The sequence below is a fragment of the Acanthochromis polyacanthus genome, chromosome 4 (assembly GCF_021347895.1).
Source record: "Acanthochromis polyacanthus isolate Apoly-LR-REF ecotype Palm Island chromosome 4, KAUST_Apoly_ChrSc, whole genome shotgun sequence".
In the NCBI taxonomy this organism is placed as follows: Eukaryota; Metazoa; Chordata; class Actinopteri; family Pomacentridae; genus Acanthochromis; species Acanthochromis polyacanthus.
Window position 1 is genome coordinate 43,644,856 of NC_067116.1, and position 18,044 is coordinate 43,662,899.

Sequence of the window (18,044 nt, forward strand, 5' to 3'; positions counted from 1 at the left end):
ACAAACACTAGAGTTAAGAGCAAAGCCAACGAGGAAAATAAAAGGTCAGATTATTGATGTCCTGAACTGTCAGGCGTGAGGTGTCCTGTAACTCTGACTCCGACACGTGCCTGCTTCTCCTTGATTGGACCAAGTCTAGTTCGATCCTTGGCACAGAAAACGCGCAAAACCAACCTTTGTGTCTTTACGCACAGCCATTACGCACTATGTTGTGTACTTAAAACATCCTATTGACCGACTACTGATTAGAGCACCTCATATGACCTGATATAACTTCTTTTTTTAAAAATCTCGATTTAAAAACTCTATGTACGGTTGGTGTATACGTTATGTGGTCATGGATGGAGGCGCTCTCTTGGTTTCTGTGCGTAAAGTGGCGCATGTGTGCCTTTCATGAGCGCACAGCAGACCGGGCCTCCATGACCTCGACGCTGCTGAACCAAACAGGGACTGCTTAGGCGTTACGAAATCTCATCACTAGAGGGCAGAATATGAGAGGGAACAGGGATATCGCCTATGCAAAGCAAGATGATGACGGCGTTGAAGCTGCTTCCGATGCGGTAGTGAAGGGGAAAATAAGGGAGATCTCCTATTTTTTGCATTTTCGCGGCAAGCATAAAAGGTTCATAAATCAGAAACTGTTTTTTGTACGTCAGTGCAGACCACATTTTTTTTCTGTGGTTGGTTTTGATCTGGACCGTTTCTAATGCGATCCAGGAGTAATGCTTTTCATGCTGTCATGTGACAGTGGGTATGAATAGAGTATTAAGGCTTTATCTGAAATACTGAAACACTGCTTACATCATTAAATGTGACAAAAATCAGAGCATACGTGGCTCTATCTCTCGGGTTTCCCCTTAACTGCCGATAGAGCAGAACTCAGAAACCGGCACAGCCCCCGTCTCTCAGCGGCACCTTGTCACCGTTAGCTACGTAGTCACTGTCAGTCCAACCAATCACAGCAGCGCATCTTTTTGGGCAAAAAATTTAAACTGTCAGCTGAGCCGGACAGGCACCAATTGTGCCGCAGTGCGTCAAACCTGCTTTTTTGTTTGTTTGTTTCGGGACGCATTTTCACCGAGGACATGTTTTTTCTGAGCTCGGATGCTTAGTTTTTGTTTTTTGTATTATCTAAAATACTAAAAATAGATTGGAGGGCAAAATCAGTGTGGCGTCGCGGCGGCTCGTGGAGGATCTTCGAGGTCAAGATGTTTTTTTGAAAATGAAAGGAGCGCTCTTTTTGCGCAGCTCGACTCTCCTCTCTGATGCGAGGAATGACGCACTTTTTTTTATTTTTATTTGGGTACATTTCTTTAAAAAACGAGCGGGAATACACAGTGAATGACATCACATGTTTCGAAATATATCACGTTTTATTGGCTGATTCCTCCATTTCAGCCGTTTTTACTCTTATTGTCACTGATGCGTGTGCAGCTCCGGGAGGAGGATGACACCTACTGTCATGGAGGGAGGCTCGTGTTTGACTCTCTTTTAAGATAGGTACGTTTATTTTATTATTATTTCTTGCTTATTTCTCCGTTTAAATATCAAATTGAAGTTATTACAGGTGCAGATAAACTGCCTCTACACCAAACAGGGCTAAAATCTTAACAACAAGTCTTCAATTTTTAGATTAAATTCAACGTTTGCACCAAATAACATCGACTTACAGGACAACAGAGCTGCCAGGTGGAAAAATAATTGTAGTTTTTGCATTTTTTGCATGCAATTATGACCTCGAGTGCAAAAAAAGGGAATAAAACCTGCTTATGTGAGTCTGTCAGAGGGAGTAGAATAGGTTTTACAGGTGCATTGTGCAACCAAACAAGTAGAAAATCTTAAACTGTCATTTCTCTAGTCATTTATTTGAATTTGGACTTAAATTAGAGATTTATAGCACGTGTTATTTTGAATTTATGAAGAATATGAAGGTGTAAAAGTAAAAATAGATCATTAAGTGGACTATTATTGTGCAAAATTCATGTCTGGGTTCTTAAATGTTGGATGAGCAAAAGTGAAAATTCAATCAGAGAATTCAGTTTTTAAAAAGGACTTTTTTTTAGTAAATAATCTGAATTTTGACTTAAATTGTGCAAATATCTCAGCTGTAGAGATTTACTGCACGTTTTATTTCATAAATAATGATGCTATAAGTAGACTATGGTGGTGTAAAAGTGAAGATAAATCAATAAATTGTCTGTACCTGTGCAAAATTAATATCTGCTTTCTGTTGGTTGAGGATGAGCAAAAGTAAAACTGAAGACTGAGCCATATGTTATTATTGTTTGCTGTATTGGCAGTGAAGAGAAGCAGAATCAGTCAAACACGGTAAAGTCAGTCTATGTTTTAGAGCAGAAGTGCTTAACTAACACATAAAATTCATTAAAAACTTTCATTTTTTTCAGTAAATAATCAGAATTTTACTGAAATTGTGCAGATTTCTGTTTTATTGACTGTGACACAGTCAACCGTGACATTATGGGCTGGATGATGAGCAAAAGTGAAAATGAATCTTGCACCATAATACTTTATTGTTTGATGTTTTAGCGATGAAGAGAAGCAGAATTAGTCAGAAACACAGAGTTACGGCAGAGTCCAAGAGCAGGTGGAATCTATTTTGCAGATACACTGCATAACTAGCAAATAAAAATCATTTAAAAACTGTCATTATTTTAGTGAATAATTTAAATTTGAATGTAAAGTCTGCATATTCCTGTGTTGTAGAGATTTAATGCACATTCTATTTCAAAATTATGACGCTATAAGTAGATTATGAATGTGTGAAAGTGAAAATGAATCTTGCAGCTTGATATATTATTGTTTGATGTATTAACAATGAACAGAAGCAGAATTACTCACACAGAGTTCAGTCAGTTTCCACATGGTGACACTTGTTTTGGAGCCGGAGTGCACAACTGACACATAAAATTCCTAAAAGACTGTCATTATTTCAGTGAGCAATTTGGATTTATATGTAAAATGTGCATATTACAGAGCTGTAGACATTTACTGCACGTTTTATTTCAAATTAATGATGCTATAAGTAGACTATGAATGTGTTAAAGTGGAATATATATCATTAAATTCAACGTACTTGTGCAAAATTAATATTTGCATGTTCTTAGTGAATGATTAGCAAAAGTAAAAATGAATCTTGCACCATAGTATGTTATTCTTTTGCTGTATTAGAAGGGAAGAGAAGCAGAATTAGAGTTGACAGAGTGTTAGCAGAATACATTTTGCTGCAGGATAACAAAACTAACACATAAAAATCATTGAAAAACTGCCATTTTTTTTAGTAAATCACTTGAATTTCAATGTAAAGCGTGCAGATGACAGATCTGTTGAGATTTAATGCACATTTTACTTCAAAATAAAATGCTGTAGGGACAACACGAAGGTGTAAAAGTGAAAATATATCATTAAATTGCTTGCAATTGTGCAAAATTGCTACCTGCATGTTCTTGGGGGAGGAGATTAAAAATGAATCTTGAACCATAATATAATGTTGTTTAGTGCATTAGCGATGAAGAGCAGCAGAATCAGTCAGAAACACAGAGTGTGGTCAGTTTCCACGGGGTGGCAGGATATGTTTAGGAGCAAGATTGCACAACTGACACATAAAATTCATTTAAAACTGACATTTCTTTAGTGAATCATTTGAATTTGGTGTAAACGGTGCAGATGACAGATCTGTAGGGCTTTACTGCACGTTTTATTTCAAATTAATGATGCAACGAGTAGAATCTGAATGTGTACAAGTGAAATCACCTGTAATTGTGCAAAATTAATGCCTGCATGTTCTTGGTGGAGGATGAGTACAAGCAAAAATGTATCTTGAACCTTCATTTATTATTTTTTTATTGCATTTGCACTGAAGAAAAGCAGAACTCTGGAAGTATGAGTTGTGATGACCACTTATGGAAGATAGTGCTCTTAAACTCCTCCTCCTCACTGAAATATGTGGAATAAAATGACAAATGTCACATGTTTAAAACCCCAAATTCACTGTCAACAGGTGACTTGACTTTGTAATTAATTGTCTTAACCGTGGGAGGAAAAACAGAGCAGTAAGTACAGTTCCAGGCTTAGATGATGCAAGAGGGAGGGGAGGGGTATGGCAAGGAGGCGCCTCATGAGAAAGCCTATAAGGGACCCTCTGCCACTGTGGAGCATCTTAATACTCCCTGAAACGCTTGATTGTCCCGGATTCTTTATTCCTGAGTCTATTTTTCTTTTTCTTTTGTTACAAGAATGGCTGAGAGGTCTCTGTCTGACCAGCTCTGTGATGCCTCAGCCACTGGAGACCTACAAGCAGTTTTGTTTTTGCTGCAAAACGGAGCAAATGTCAATGGATGTAACAGATACGGCAGAACTCCATTGCAGGTCGGTGAAAAACGTTTGAAATTTGTAGAACTTATTCGGTTTTTTTGGTCTGTTGAAGTGGCTTGTTTGTCTTCCTTGTTTGCCTGAGCTGCTGCAGGCAGAAGGCCTTAGCATGTGCTGTCTTTAAATGTTTGTCAGATTGTGTCCATCTTTATGCTAAATCGTCCTAAAAAGATAAATTGATGTTTTTAAATAAAGACACGTGTTGGCAGATGCGTGCCTGTGTGCCTGTGTGCCTGTGTGTGTGTGTGTGTGTGTGTATAAATGTGTGTGTGTGTGTTTAACTGTAGCATATGTTATCTAAGTAGGTGAAAATAGCCAAACGGTTCTTTAAAATGTCGTAATTTTGCTCGAATTATTTATTTAACATTAGCTTATAACAACACTTGGCCTATTTCTAGTTTTTGGAGTGTTTTTATGGAGCATTCAGTGTCTTTTCTGAACACTTTCAGTTTCAGCAGCTCTGCAGCCATGTGATGAATTCTATTTTAGAGCCTAAGGTTCACAGAATCTGAGTTAATAAAGAATAATCCGGTTTTGTTGTAATTGTAAGGGTTGTAAGGAAAGAAATGCTTGTTGCAGAGCAGTTGTAATGTCTGAGGCTACTGAGTAGAGAGACAGAAGCAGGAAAATGGTGGGGCTGATGAGGAAATGGTGGCTGAGAAAGGAGTGCAGGCTGCTGAAACCTGCATGTAATCACACATGCTGAGGAATTTAGCTCGTTTTCTCTTCACCGGAGTGATTATAGAAATTATTTAACACTAAAAGGTTTCCTCAGCACATGAAAAAATGCACTGATAGTTTATATTGAGGGGAACTGAGGCTGTGCATGCACTTTTATTTCTATTTGAATATCCAACTATACATTTAGCTAAACAATAAGCAACTGGCTTTAAGCTCTGCAGTGTCCTGGATGCATTTAAATGACCAGTTTTCATAAATATTGCTGCTCTGCAGGCAATATAGTTCATCTCATCTTTGCTTATAAAGCTACTAATAGCAACAATGATTAGCTTTGTTGCTAATGCTGCATCTTTTTAGTCTCCCGAGTTAAAAATGAAAGAATAAATGCATAAGCTCTTTTGTAATTCTGCTCACAGATATAAAGAAATTCTGCTTGGCTCATCTCTGATCATTAAAATTAACAATTAGAAGCTTTATCATTATTAAATAAAAGGTTAAAATAAGTTAAAATAATCAGGCCAAAGCAGCAACAGAGTCATTCATGTAAAAGTAGAATGTAGCAGCAGTGTAAAAGTGACTTTAGTGCACATTTAATTAGTGCTTGTGTGTGTTTAGCAGTCTCTGTGTATGTTTTCTGTGTATTTAATCACAGCACTTATAAAATACTGTAATTCTCATGACAGTAATGGGGTTCTGTATTTGTCTATATAATAATTCATTGTGTTTTTGTTAATACTGTAAAATAATCACAGACTGGGAAAATGATTTTCGTGACTAAAATTGCATTATTATATCATCTTTTGGCATTTTGATTGTTAAAAATTTTGCTGCTGCGTCTGATTTTCTATTTAATTTAAAGTAAACTGTTTAATCCAAACACTGGCAGCAATTAAAACGCTCTGCTAAAGGTAGAATGAACAAACAATTAAAATATGAAGCAAAAACTGACAGATTCAATCACTCGGCTGTAATTTTCCTTAACTGGATTGTGACACATAATTCTCTGGGTGGAGCTGCTTCTTTTCAGTGGAAGGACAGAAAGAAAGGCATTAGACGTGGATGACTTACGTATTATAAAAACTAATAACTGACCTTTAAACAGCAGAACCAATGGCTCTGTGACATTTTTTGCTGATTATTTCCCTTTAAAAGCACATATTGTGGTTCTACTACTGATATCACTGCATATAACAGCAGCAGTGCAGTAAACACACTCAGAAATGTCTCACTGAACTCGAGGCAGAATTTCAAACGAGCAGAAGTGAAACTGAAGTATTTTTTAAAAATCAAACTGTGTGTTTGAGGTGTACTGAAAACAGAGACTTCACTGTTGTAACAGCAGAGCAGCTCTTTTTTGTTTCCCCCCTTTTAAACTTATTTTATTGGGATAATAATGTGAGCATAACGTGGTTTCTAGGTGCAGTAACACTGTAAGTCAGCATGTGTTTGCTGGAATCCCCTTTCCACCACACTGAGCCTCAGAGTGCAGTTCGTGTTCATTTCCTGTCAGTGAACTCCTCTTCAGCCCTTTGATGCAAAAGTGGGTCAAAACTGACCTGGTGAGGTTGTGTTCTTGTAATTTATTTGTATCATTTCATTTTCCAGCTATTGCTCAATTTTTGAAAACATTTCATTTCAATTCTTTTAAGTAAAAAGAATTAAAATTAGTGGAATTAATTCCACATGCAGCTGTAAAGTGTCATTTAGATCTAAATCTACCAAAATAAATAAAGAAATGCATTTTAAAAATCTTTCAGGAACTGCTTTTGAGTTAGTAGACGTTCCTTTAACACCCCATGAGGCTTATTGTTATTAGTAGTAGTACTGTTATTACTATTGCTACTACTACTGCTACAATTAACAATAATAATAATAAATTGTATTAATGTTGTGAAAACTGCAGCCCTTTTTAAAAAAGTAACTATTTCTCCACTGCTTGAAATTAATCACTTTTATTTTCTAAAGTCTGGTCTACTCTTAATGCACTTTTTTTACAACAACTTTTTTGAAATGTATTTCTTTCTAACTTTTTAAAAAAATCTCGTGCATGTTTTAATGTTTTATTTTTGCCTCTAAAGCACTTTGCCTAACCTCTGGGTGTGATAAGTTGCTCCGTAAATCTACTTTCTTGCTCATACTGTAGCTCTAGTCATTGATTAGTCTGATTATTGATTATCAGGGGGTAATAGGGTAATTTATCTTCTTCACCTTCTGTTTCTCAGGTGGTGAAGTGGAGCTGCACCCCGGTGGTGGAGGCCCTGCTCTGGGCTGGGGCGGACGTCACCGTGCGCGACCCGGTCTTAAACCTCACCGTGACGCACGACGCGGCACGCGCGGGATTCGGGGATTCGGTGTGCGCGCTGCTGAACTACGGGGCGGACGTGAACTCGGTGGACCAGCTGGGGAACCTGCCCCTGCACCTGGCCGCTCAGGAGGGCAACCTGGAGGTGGTGCAGCGGATCATCGGACTCACCGCGGACCCCGAGGCCGCCAACGGAGAAGGCCTCACCGCGCGGCAGCTCGCCGAGCGCAGCGGCAAGATGGAAACTGCCCTGTACATAGACGACTATTTGGGCCAGAGTGAGTAGCTTATCCGGTGTCGAAGTTTCTGTGAAATGCACCTACAGTGTCCGAGCGCACGTGAAGGCAGCATTAGGTGACGACGGTGTGGAGCAGCAGCCAATCAGCAGCGAGGCCCATCAACAAAAGGAAGAAAAAATGCATTTTTTTCGGCCATATCAACTTTTTATTATTATTATTTCAGTGCATGATATTTGCAAAAATGACATTATTGTGCACAGAACCTGACCTCTCTAGTCATTAAATCTAAAAGAATATGGCAACAGATATCCGCGTTATCATAAAAACACATTTTAAAGCACCGCGCGTTGCTGACGTTTGATAAATTCGCATCATGGACAGAATTTTCAGTGTTTAAATCATAAATAAACTGCATGTTTTACATACAGGCCGGCACCCACAGCTGCTGTTAAACGTGGGCCTTTTGTTTCTCACCGTGATTCATCAGAAACCGCCTTCAGGCTGATGTCACCATGATTGAGGTGATGGTGGGCAACGGGCTGAGAAAACAGCTGGATTTATGGATGTGGTCAGGGCAGGAATGCAAATGATCAAAAATGCCCCCAAAAATGTCACAAAAGATAGCTACTGGTGCAACAGACTTTTAAAGCATAAACTCCAAACAACACAACACTGTAGTATTATTCCCAGCAATAAACTGTTGTTGTAGAATGACAGCATCATCTGTTATAGTAAAGGGGGGGGGGGGGATTTCTTAGAGGCTCGCTTTTGAGCTCAACTCTGTGCTTAAAATCCCTGAAACTCAGCTGTGCATTTTGTTTTCTGTTGCCCCATTTGGCCTCCTCTGTGAAAAGGCTGAACTGAAAGTCTATTCCTGTCCATAAATCCATGTATTTATTTAAACGATGGATAATTTTTAAAAAGCGTTATGAGAACATTCTTTCTGCAGTTTCAAAAAACATTGAGCTGCTGCAGTGTGAGAATCAGAAATGAAACTGAGCGAGCTTCTGCTTCTCACAGTGTGTGGCCTCTGTCATTTGAGCTGCTGCTGTTCCAGGTTCCAGATGAACACTGCTTTTGACCTCAGAGCTTCAGCACTCGTGTGGCTCTCTGGTTTTCTTGGAGGAGGTTTATGTTACCCCACCCTGTCATTGTTTGTCACAGCCCTAACGTTTGCATGAATGGGCATGTATTAATAAAACCACATTTTAAGGAAGCTGGAAGAACAGGTTCGGTGTTGCCTATTGATGCGTTAGGACAACTTGGCGCTATTTTTGAAAAAAATATGCTTTGCAGTGAATTTCAAACGCTTCCTCTGAGATGGTGTCTTAATTCTGCTTTAGCCTCATAAAACTCAGTGAGAGGAGACTTTCAAAGCCACCAAATGAGGATTCAGAGTGTTGACAACCACATGTTATCTATTAAGCTGCTGTGGACACTTGGGGAACTGCAGAACTTTGAGATTTCTGCTTTTTAGAGGTAACATTACTGGTCCGTTTTTGGTTATCGTCTCAAAATATCTCAAGAAAAGAGATGCGGAAGAGTTTAAAACTGAGATTGAAAGACTTGTATCTCATTTTACGGTTAATGCCATTAATTATCTAATAGGTGTTGGTTATTTAGACTTGGACTGACTTGTTCCTCCTGAAGTCCACCACCATCTCCTTGGTCTTCGTCACAAATAAAAGGTACCGCAGCGATTCGAACCCAGAATCTCCTGTTTTTGGCAGGCGTTTTGCCAAATAAGCCACGGCGCCATGAATGATGACGAACACTAGTCCAGGAAAAGAGACGCTGACATTCACGCCAAGGCCAAAATTCTGCTTTGCTTCTGATTTTAACACTGAAAAATCTGTTCACGTTTGATTAGAATCTATCATGTGTGTTACTCAACTATTCGTTGCCATATTTAGCTGTATAATGATTAGAAACTTCAAGTTCTGTACACAAGGATTCAAAAATCCTGCTGCTAAACGGAAAATATGACAAAAGTATGTGTATTTCAGTAAACAAATCAGACTTTTACAGTAAAATAATGCCGAGCTGTGGCAAACTGTAGATTTTAAACTGCAAATCTGTGTGACAGCTCAGCTGTCTGAGGTAAGGGAAAGTTAAAGAATTAGTATTTGATCCTGATCCATCAGGTCTACTTTCTGGGGATCGTTTGTAATCATAAATGAAGTCAGCATTGTGCTGTTTTGTGCGTAATGCGCGCATCTTCCTCACTTTCGGACAGGCTCCTGTGGATCCGCTGCTGTGTGATTCTGCATTTATTATTAAACTCAGAGGGAAAACTCCTACAAATTAAATCCAGTTCCTGCTAATGTTTTCAGACCTTTGTGTTCCTGCATGCGTTGAAGTCACAAACTGTTTACTGTCTGGACGCACATCTGTGATCATCTGTAAAGCTGCATTCACTGACACTCGGACATCCTGGTTTCGGTAAATGAACTTGACCTGTCTGACCTGATGAATGCATGACAGTAACAACATAAAGGGCCGAATGAGATGAAGGTGAAGCGTCTATTTAAAAGCATGGATTTACAGAACTAACGGACAGACTGAAGCCGCTGCAGGCCGCGGCGCCATCTTCAGTCAATCCGCCTCCACGAAGCCCAGGACATGTTGGATTTTTTTTTAATTTCTGTCTGTGTGCTTTCCTTCAGTCCACCCACACCCCACGCAGCCTTCGTCGTTGCCATGGTAACAGAGATAACGGACGTGCGCAGATATCTGAACACCTGTCGTGCCAAAGGCTGATTGCGCTTCCCGGCGCTGCGGCGCACCGTTTATAAACAACTACAGCTGCAATGTGCAAATACGCGCAACTTTATGTCTGTGGTCAAAGTACAAGCGTGTCTTTGTCCTTGTAACCAAAAAATACAAATAAATCTGGCATTTAGGAGGATGGCAGCTAATACTGCAGCATTATTTGGGGTGTTTATGTGTTCGGCGTGTAGGATTTCCTTGTTTGGACTTTAATTAACCTGATTTTCTGACAGATTTTAAATAGAAATTGACAGAAATTGACAGTTTCTCAAAAAATTCCTACTAGCTATATTCTTTAAACTGTCACCCTCGTAAATAAAATGAAGTTATCTTGATGCGTTTAGAACATTTTAATCACTATCACTTTTTGACAAATAGAAACCTGCACTATACAAGTCCAAGTGGTTCTTTTGAAGCACTAACTGGTGAACAATGACTGCACTGGTTATAATGTAGGCCTCAGAAATGAAGCAGAGACACACTGATTGCTCCTCCTCCCTGCCATCAGGTTTTAGTTTAAAAACACTAGCTCTACTCCCATTTTTCACTTACTAAACAATGAGTGAAGCTCTTACAATGTGACTAAAATGAGTGATTCCATTCATATTTAATGCTTACAGAGGAAGAATGGCTACAAAAAATGTTATTTCTGTATTAAGCCTCCTTTTAAACAAGGATATTTGAACATTCCAAGCGTCAACAGCAGAAAAATAACTATATTACTGTCCATAGTCAACCTGAAAATCAGGACTGGCGATACTACGTTTAGACGCCGCCGAGGTTTTACAAAAAACACTTCTGCTCTGAAGACAGACATAAAATTATACGCCTTTTATGCACATTTGATCCAAAAAAAAGCAGAAGTGGACGGATATGAAACCGTGAAACACATCCGTATCATGAATAATCGGTTTTCGACACGAAAACAACATAAAGACAAAGAAAAATGAACTCAAAATGAGGCAGAAACATAACGATATTTGCTCCCATGCTGCTTTTGTCACAACACCGGAACGCACCAAAGACTCATCCTGATCCTTCCACACATTCAAGCACACAGTGACTTCATGAAAAGACTTAGAATGCATCTCTTCCTACAGGCTGCTATCAGATTTTAGATTCAAAGGACCAGTTTTATTCCTATAATGTAATTTCCCACTTGCCAAACAGTGAGTGAGGCTCCTACAATGTGACTGAAGTGACGGATTCATTCATATTTAATGCTTACAGCCTAAAGAATGGCTACAAAACAGATCGTTTCTGTACTTATATTTATGAAAGCCTCATTTTAAACAAGGATATTAGACAATTCTAAGCCCCAACTGACTATATTAGTGTCCATAATCAACCTACATGTCAGGCCTGGTGATATGACGCACTTCTGCTCTGACCACAGACATTAAATGATGCGCTTTTTTTTTTTTTTTTGCACGTTTGAGCCAGATGAAAGCAGCAGTGGACGGATATGAAGCCGGTAAACACCACATCGGTTTCTGGCACAGAACTGGTTAAACGAGGCAGGAACATGACGCTACACGCTCTAGTCTGTTTTGGCACAACACCGGAACGCATGTACAGGGCGCACGCAATCATGCAGTCAGATGTTGCACTGACCTCATGAAAAGATTTATTATATTGAGAATATTACCAGCCATAATGCTCGTGGGAGAGTTTATTTCCGGAGCAAAGCTTTCAGTTCCTGCTGATTTCTGATGTTTCTATTTGAAAGTGCATCACAGATAAACCAGAATGCGCTGTTTTTTTAATCATTTCAGTCAAAGATCATTATTTATTAATACAAATTCCCTGCTGCTTTTCCATCAAATCACATCAAACACACTTTTTTGTCGTTAGCAAACAGCACAAAACCAGGGAATGCTGTTTGAAAGCGCAAAAAGGCGCAGAGCAAAGGAAAAGTCTGAGAGGAACAGCTTTAAGAGCAGAATGAACGTGTTAAGAAAGATACGCTATGGGCAGTTTTACACAAGTTTGCAAGATATATTAAAATAAATACCAGATTATCCTGGAATTCTTGTGCCAAAATGAGAATAAATGCAGGAAAGACAGCCCCAGAGTCACGGAACACACCGTTTAATATGAATTTTGCAGGGTTTAAATGGTGAATATGTAAATTATTCAGCTAAATTCACAAAATACATAACTTTAAACCTCAATATTTACACTTGTTAGGTTCTATAAAAACGTCATTCATTAAAATTTTCACTGAATCTCTTCGGCACAAATACTGCTGCTTTAAATGCGCTGTGGGAATGATTTGAAATGACTAAAAATAAATAAATAAATAACAGAAAAATAAGAAGAACGGCATCGATACTGAAGTAGTGACGTAATATTGCACCAAGCAAGTCATAAAGAAGTATTGCATACAGAACTGAAACTGAAAATTACGAGAAAGGACTACTGCAAACTAGTAATAATTTGGAATACTACTAGAATTTAAGAGTAGTAATACTGTAAACTAGTAATAGTTTGAAAGCAGAAAGCGATAGCAGTAATAGAAAGTAATGGAAATCCGTCAGAGTTGAACAGAAAACGTTAAAAACACTCAAACGTTCTTCATGCTGAAGCCAGAAAACAGCAGCAGATGGTTTTAAATATCTCCTTAAGTCACAAAGAAAAACATCAACAAATGTCACTTTTAAGACATTTCTTACTTTATTTTATTGTTTTTATGCAGACTTTTAGCCTGTTCCCGTCTTTAAATATCATTTGTTGAGTTTTTATCCATTTTTTAGGGTTTTGTCGTCATTTTTAAGTTTATTCTTTCACTTGTGTATAAACAGCATATGCTTTTAAATATCTTAATAGAATGAGCTGATAAATCTACAACACGTATGTGTCTGTATGGACGCTTGTCAGAACGTTTGAATGAATTTTCGTGACTTTTAACCCTTTAAACTGCGGATCTTTAATTTCCTTACTCGGAGCCAAAATAAAAACGCGGCTGCTGTGCGCTCCTGCTGCGTAAAAGTGGGTCTTATTGGCGCAAAAACAAAACAAGGGCAACAAAAAACAGCATTAATACCGAGGCCTGGTGTGACTGCGTGGGGAGGAGCGTGGATCACTTTGTGGGCGGGTATGTTCCCCGAAAGGAAATGCCAATTCAGGAGGAGGAGGAGGCAGATTTTTAAACCCCATGTAGGTCTGGATTTGTGATAAACTCATCAGGTTTTTTTTTGTCTTGACCGCCCTGGTGCCACTGTAAAATGTGTATTTCTCACATAAATCCGTTTTATCTGACCTTTTAGGAGCTTCACTTTGCCTTTCTTGTCACATTAAAGTCATAAACTCTTTATTTTTTCTCCTTCACAGACTAAAGCAAGAGGAAGAACAAAAAGAAGAAACTGGATTCTGCTTCTGCTTTGCAAACATTAATATTTTATTCTATACTCTCTAAAATTCCTTGCTTCATTTAACCTTTCTGACATACTCCTGCAGTTAGAGACGGTTTAAATTCAAACAGATTTAGGAGTGAAAATGCTAATTTGGAAGAGCACAAATGAAATACAACACTTGGTTCATCCATGATTAGAACAGTTTGATGCACTCGTACGTTTTAAGACAATCCGGTGCATTAGAGACGTTTTTCACCTGTAAAATCTTTTTTTTGTTGACTTCATTCCACTAGATGTTTATTATTGTGATAATAATGTGAACATTTGTGTTGGACTGAATCTATTGAAATGTGTTAAAAAAAAACCCTCACAGTGTTATGATCACAATAGTAAACATGGAAATTAACATTCATCTGAGAGAACTATTGGCGGCTGACTAGCTTTCCATTTTAGAGGCGTACCTAACAAAATGAGCACCAGTTAGAGTATATTGTGCCACAGCTGCAGACATGGCGTTCACACTCATTCAGGGATGTTCACTATTGCAGCTACATGTCCACCTTCCTGCAAAACACAGAAGAATCCACTTTTTATTGTGCAAACAGACACTTCTGTGTCTTTATTAGAGTCCAAGTGGACAAAGATATGAGACAAATTTGTTTATTTAACATCAGTTCCATTAAAAAAAATGCGATTTTAAGTCTAACGTGACTTGAATGAAGCCAATAAATCAGTCAGTTCAAGTTCACACAGTCAGGTTAAGGCAACGTTGGCTCAAATAGTTGAAATAATCACGTTTTACTAAAGTTTGTTTTCTGTGCACTTCAATTTTTGGACCAATACTGGATGATGAAGTCAAATATTACGCAGCAAGATGCTGCAGATTCTGTCCATAAAGTCAGACAGTCTTAAATAAGTTTTGTGCACTTACTGCAGTCTTATATTCAAAAACAAATCTTTAAAACTCTTTTTGTTTGTCCGACACACACTAGACATCAAAGCCATTTCAGCATATACAGTCCTAATGGAGCATTTTTTGCCCTTAAGTTCACACAATCAGGCTAATTAGATATTGGTTCAAACAGTTGGATTATTCTAAAGTAGATCTTCTGTAGAGCTTACTTTGTAGAGCTGCTAGCTACCACTAGCTTCGCTTATCTGCCCACAGGTACGAAAAAGAAACTAACACAGAGATGCTTAGAGCTGGTGGAAACTCATTTAAAGCAGTAAACAAGGACTTGTGTGAGTTAGTGTCGACTTCTGAGCTTCAGTCGAGTCTAAACTCTGCTGTTGTTTACCTCCGTTAGCTTCTCTCCTGCTCTCTGTGCTCAGTATTTTCATACAGTTGAATTCCCAATAGAGCTCCTTTCATTTACATAATTTTACACTTTTGCTGTCCAACAAGAGAACTAGGATGAAACAGTGACTGAAACAAAGCCATTTAAGACTAACTGTTAACCAGAAGTCGTCTCTAAGCTGCTTTTTCCTACTAAAACCCTGATTTTACAACCAGAACGCCATCTGACAAACTAAAACAGATGTAAATTCAGGCGTATTTATACAAGAAGACGCCTGCTCAGGTCCTGATCCGCTACCAGGTCCAGAGAAACACGATCGTGAGCTGAAAGCCAATCATGCCGCAGTGCATTCAGGAGAATCTCCAGGTGTTTGAACTAAATGAGGAGGAAATGAGGACGACATCGGGATTCAGCAGGAACTGGAGAGACTGTCCAATGCAGTGGAGCACAAACGCTTCAACGCTGAGCTCTGAAAAGGAAAACTGAAGAAAATCACTTACACTAACTGAGAAGAATCAGAGGTAGTTTCACATGCCCTGTCACATACAGAGAGAGTCTTCTTCCTGAAGGGGGCGGGGTCAGCAGCGGTGCAGCTGCATTTAAAGCTACAAACACAGAGTTGTGGTGAAACTAACCATTTTTGCAGTATTTTAAGCTGAAGAATTAAAAGACAATTCGGGGATGTGAGATTTTTAATAATTTGCTAAAAAGAAAGTCACAAGATGGAACTTTTAAGTGATGCTAGTTCGCCTTGTAGGGCAGTAGCTGTGTGTTTTTTTTTTTACAGTCTTATGCTCAGATTGTTCCCGTGTGTTCTCTTCAGTATCTGCTGGTTTCCTGATAAACCGCACCGTCTTTGAATTCCCTCATAATCACAAAGCTCGCACCTTCCACCACCCACTTTGGTTGGAGAGACATTCAGACGAGTGAGCAAGAGATTCCTCTCTGATTAAGGCGGATTTATGGTTCTTTTTGTGCATCAGCACATACAGTACAAAACATGTGCGCCGATTCATTTGAGAATGTATTGGGGGATTTTTCTGGTTTATTTTTTTTTGCCGGTGCATGGATGTGTGAAGTGGTTTGTGCAAAAAATGAGCATTGAGGCCACAGTCACAAATAAGCAAAATCTAAATGAACCACTTTGTCAGCAGAAAAAAAAGAGAACAGTAATACTGAACAGATGCTGTGATGGTTCCGTTCTTAAAACAATTCCCCTAATCACCTAAAACGAGGAAGACTGCTCTTATTGAGACACAAACTGTGAATTGAATCTGAAACTATATATATCCCGTCTTTATGAACTTTATAACCTCATTAACTCTGCTCTGCTGCATTTTATTGAGTGGTGTCTCTTGTATTTTGCTGCTAATTGTTTAATGTGAATGAAAAAATATTAAAAGTACCAAAGCATCTTGAGTCTTCTGTCTGTAATATGACGAAAGAAGTTCAGCCTGAAATGAGAATTCAGACCGAAGTTCCGTTTTTTTGTTGACGTTTATACAAAAAGGGGCAAAAGGTCGTTCTTCACTTTATTGACTTTATCTTTAATAGAAACACATGCAGGTTATTGTCAGCTATTTTTTTTTTGCAGCCGAGTGTAAAATGTTGTCTTTGCAACTGGTTTACAGAGTTTTATCCTTCAAACATGCATTTAAAAAAATCTCCAACAAACTCCAACATTAAAAAGAACATACCTGGAACAGAGATGGTCCATCTGAAGGTGGTACCAGACATCCAGACGTTGGCAGCAGACGGTTAAAATCGTGTCATTTGAGAGGCGAGGCCTTCCTGTAAGCTGTTAGCTGCGTGAAAGGGGGAATCGCCATAGTGACAGCACACGGGACGGCCCAGCTCTGTGTCATATCCTCTAATTTGTTCCTGAAGAGCTTTTTGCGGTGTGGTAGAAAGTTTATTTTTAGCCTGCTGGAAGAGGATATGAGGCAATAATGAGGGGGGTGGACTTCATGTAAAACAGTGTTTAAGCAGGTGTCAGAGCAGCGTGAATGCAGGACCAAAGGTTTCCCTGAGCTTCAGAATGTCTAAAGCTGGCTTCGTTTTGTCCGGCACTCATCAGACGAGGATGGAGAGTTTTTTGCCCTTCAGTCAAGTTTACAGTCAGGCTAGTTCGATATTGGTTAAAGTTGTTAACATTCTCATTTTCAACATTTTTGTACACTGCATTTTTTTTAAAACTGATACTGGATAATAAAGTTGAATATTATGGCAGTGAGATGCTGCAAATCCTGTACAGAATGCCAGGCAATAGTCACATTCAGTGTAAGAGTTGCAGGCTTACGCTCAAAAACAACTCTTTAAAGATGGTTTTGTTTGTCCGACACATGCTAGACCACAACAGAAACACTACATGTGCTCTGCTGCAGGCAATGAAGGGTTTAATGAGGTTTTTTTTTTTTTTTGCCTGCTTGTCAAGTTTACAGTCAATATTAATAAAAGCTGTCAAGATAATCTTGCCATTCTTGAGTTTATTTTGTGTAGACTTCATTTTTTGAACCAATACTGGATGATAAAGTGAAATATTATGGCAGCAAAATACCACAGAGCCTGTACATAATGTCAGGCATTAGTCTTATCCAAGTTTTGCAATCTTATATTCTAAAACAAATCTTTAAAGACGTTTCTTTTTTGTCTGACATGCTAGACAGCAAAGTGATTTTTACATGTACACAATATGTGCACTGCTATAGGTGATTTAGGATTAAATGAGATATTTTTTGCCCTTAAGTCAAGTTTACAGGAGGCTCGTTCAATATTGGTTGAAGCTGTCAAGTTAATCATGTTATTCTAAAGTTTGTTTTCTGTAGACTTCAATTTGTGGACCAACACTGGATAATAAAGTCGAATCTTATGGCAGAAAAATGCCACAGAGCCTGTAGATGATGTCAGGCATTAGTCTAATATAGGTGTTGAGTAAGCTTTGCAGTCTTATATTCAAAAACTAATCTTTAAAAACGGTTTTGTTTGTCTGACACATGCTAGACAACGAGGT

At 38.6% G+C, this 18,044-nt stretch overlaps 1 protein-coding gene across 1 annotated transcript; it reads left to right on the forward strand.

Moving 5' to 3' along the window:
• The first annotated feature begins 534 nt into the window (after positions 1–534).
• Positions 535–16,448, forward strand: cdkn2c (cyclin-dependent kinase inhibitor 2C (p18, inhibits CDK4)). The gene is made up of 4 exons (XM_022199571.2): positions 535–1,500; positions 4,254–4,386; positions 7,293–7,650; positions 13,714–16,448. The coding sequence occupies exons 2-4, from the start codon at positions 4,255–4,257 to the stop codon at positions 13,716–13,718; spliced, it is 495 nt and encodes a 164-aa protein (XP_022055263.2). The 5' UTR covers positions 535–1,500; position 4,254; the 3' UTR covers positions 13,719–16,448.
• The last annotated feature ends 1,596 nt before the right edge of the window (positions 16,449–18,044 follow it).

Coding starts and splice junctions, on each gene's coding strand:
- cdkn2c (XM_022199571.2), top strand. CDS start 4,255: ATGGCTGAGAGGTCTCTGTCTGACCAGCTCTGTGATGCCTCAGCCACT. Junction 4,387..7,292: donor ACGGCAGAACTCCATTGCAG/GTCGGTGAAAAA, acceptor TCTGTTTCTCAG/GTGGTGAAGTGGAGCTGCAC.